This window comes from Protomyctophum parallelum, assembly GCF_964188405.1.
Source record: "Protomyctophum parallelum genome assembly, chromosome: 1".
Classification (NCBI taxonomy): Eukaryota; Metazoa; Chordata; class Actinopteri; order Myctophiformes; family Myctophidae; genus Protomyctophum; species Protomyctophum parallelum.
The window spans coordinates 41,392,054-41,394,720 of record NC_139697.1 but is presented as its reverse complement, the minus strand read 5'-3'; the positions used below and the strand labels follow the sequence as shown (position 1 = coordinate 41,394,720).

General features: G+C 46.1%; 1 protein-coding gene across 1 annotated transcript; it reads left to right on the top strand.

Annotated features, from left to right (window-relative positions):
• Positions 1-1,114: 1,114 nt before the first annotated feature.
• LOC310870814 (protein pelota homolog) lies at positions 1,115-2,386 on the top strand (the record flags this gene model as incomplete). Its single annotated transcript, XM_083782134.1, has 1 exon — positions 1,115-2,386. One exon carries the CDS (start codon positions 1,115-1,117, stop codon positions 2,384-2,386), a length of 1,272 nt encoding a protein of 423 aa, XP_083638260.1.
• Between the last annotated feature and the right edge of the window lie 281 nt (positions 2,387-2,667).

The following is a 2,667-nucleotide window of genomic DNA, read 5'->3' as shown; positions in this document are numbered from 1 at the left end:
CGATGGTGACGTAATGATATGTTTCAGTGTTGGGTGGATTAAAGGGACATATACACATCAAACCACCCGAGTAACCACAGTATACCACTAATCAACTCACACATTATGCGAATAAAAAAAACTAGAGGATAGAAAGAAAAAGCAAAACCGTAAGGACCAAAAAAAACGTAATAAAAACCGAATAAATGAAACCGATGGACAACGAAAGGAACGGCTTTCAAAAAGACGGAATTCATTCATTCAATTTTGGGTACTGCACCACCTTTCTCCATTCTGGAAATGACCACCGGGACACGTGGATTGCAGGCGTACATACAGAGATTCCTCTTGTTTATTGTAAGATAAATTAAACTAGAACTGCACTCTGTCGAGTGCCTACTTGCTTGTTCCACACTAGTGCGCAGGCAGAGCGCGCAAGTATACTGTAGAGTCTGTCGCCTGCCACAAACTATCAACTCTATGCTTCTCTGTGAAAGGAGAACATGAATTACCTTCATGTTCCTCTGTTGAGGAACATGAAGGTAATTCTATTTAAGCATTTCAAATTCATTCTTTCGTTACGTAATTAACAACAATCAATTACGTAATGTTGTAATTGATATGGATGAGTGACGGCTTTCGATGGCGTATAGGTCGATCGGTGTCGGGTGGAATTAAAGGAAATGACACCACTGCCATATCAAGCACAAGTAGTCATTACGTCATACGCTGGCACTGTGCATACACATCAAACGGCGACATACGAAAACGAAAATTACTTGCGCGCTCTGCTTGCGCAAGTAACTATTATACTGGAACTCCATATTTGGGCATACCTGACACCATACTTATATCATAGTGATGATGTTGTGACTGTTGAGACAACTCATCTTAAATAATGAACGCACAACTGTGTCTAAAGGACATTATCATTTAGATGTTGAATGACCATGATGGCACTTTATTGCTTACAAAACGAAGCATCAGCACAAAGATTAAACGTCAAACCCATAACCTCAATATTCTGCATAAAGAATAACACGTCCTGTAAGCTCAGACATCGCTGAAATCATAACCCATCTCTTACCCGGTCACCCCTGTTACTGCACCCTCACCACCCCTCCTCTCAGCAACCATGAAGTTGCTTCATAAAGCATTCCAGAAGTACGGCGCTGGCCAGGTGTCTCTCGTGCCAGAGGAGGGCGAGGACATGTGGCATATCTACAATCTGCTCCAAGTTGGTGACAGTCTTAGGGCCTCCACCTTCAGAAAGATTCAGGTACCGTCGTCTACCGGTAACGTGGGCAGCAACAGGGTGCGGACGACCCTGACTCTGTGTGTGGAAAGCATCGACTTTGACTCCCAGGCCTGCCAGCTGAGGGTGAAGGGCAGAACCATACAGGAGAACGAGTATGTCAGGATGGGATCATACCACACCATTGAGCTCGAGGCCAACAGGAAGTTCACCCTCGCCAAAAAGGTCTGGGACAGCGTTGTGCTCGATAGGATCCGGCAGGCATGTGACCCCACCCAGAAGGCGGATGTGGCGGCAGTGGTGATGCAAGAGGGTCTGGCTAACCTGGTGCTGGTGACGCCTGCCATGACCCTGCTCCGCGCAAAGGTGGAAGTCCCTATTCCTCGCAAGAGGAAGGGCAACTGCAGCCAGCATGATAAGGCTCTGGAGAGGTTCTATGAGGCGGTGATGCAGGGGATTCTACGTCACATAGATTTCGACGTGGTCAAGTGTGTCTTGGTGGCCAGCCCCGGGTTCGTCAAGGACCAGTTCCTAACTTATCTCTTCATGGAGGCGGTCCGGCAGGACAACAAGCTGCTGCTGGAGAACCGGCCCAAATTCCTGCCGGTCCACTCCTCGTCAGGTCACAAGTACTGCCTCAAAGAAATCCTGTCTGATCCCACCGTCACCGCTAAGCTTTCTGACACCAAGGCAGCAGGAGAGGTGAAGGCCCTGGGTGATTTCTACAAGATGCTCCAACATGAGCCCGACAGAGCCTTCTATGGGCCAGCTCATGTGGAGAAAGCTGCTGATTCTCAGGCTATCGACACCTTGCTGATAAGCGACGAACTCTTCAGGCACCAAGATATCGCTACTAGGGCTCGGTATGTACGGTTGGTGGACAAAGTGCGAGGCAACGGTGGAAAAGTCCGAATCTTTTCGAGCCTTCATGTGTCTGGCGAGCAACTGACTCAGCTAAGTGGAGTGGCAGCTATCTTGCGATATGCCATCGCTGACCTATCAGAGGCCGAGGACAGTTCAGATGACGACTTATCTGGTCTAATTGCAATCGATTTCAATGAGTTTGTTGAAATGAACGAGAGACAAAGGGAAGCTTTTATTTGGCAAAATAGAAAGGAAAGCAGTGAAATGTTACTAGATGAGGCATCGTGACTAAACATGTTCAGAACACATACACGTTAATTTAACTTTCAAAGCTAACTAATTTCACACCTAAAGTACCTTGGATGCACTTTGAGTATCTCAAAGGTGCTTGAAATGCTAATGACTGAAAGATAAGCAGTGTATGTGGATGCTCTGTTATTGTATATTACAACAATAATGGAGCGTATGGAAAAACGTGAAGGATTAATTTATGTGGCACAGTTCAGATTTATCCATCTCTTTTATGCAATTAAAGAATTGAAGCAAACAAAAAAGCTGGATACTGACCA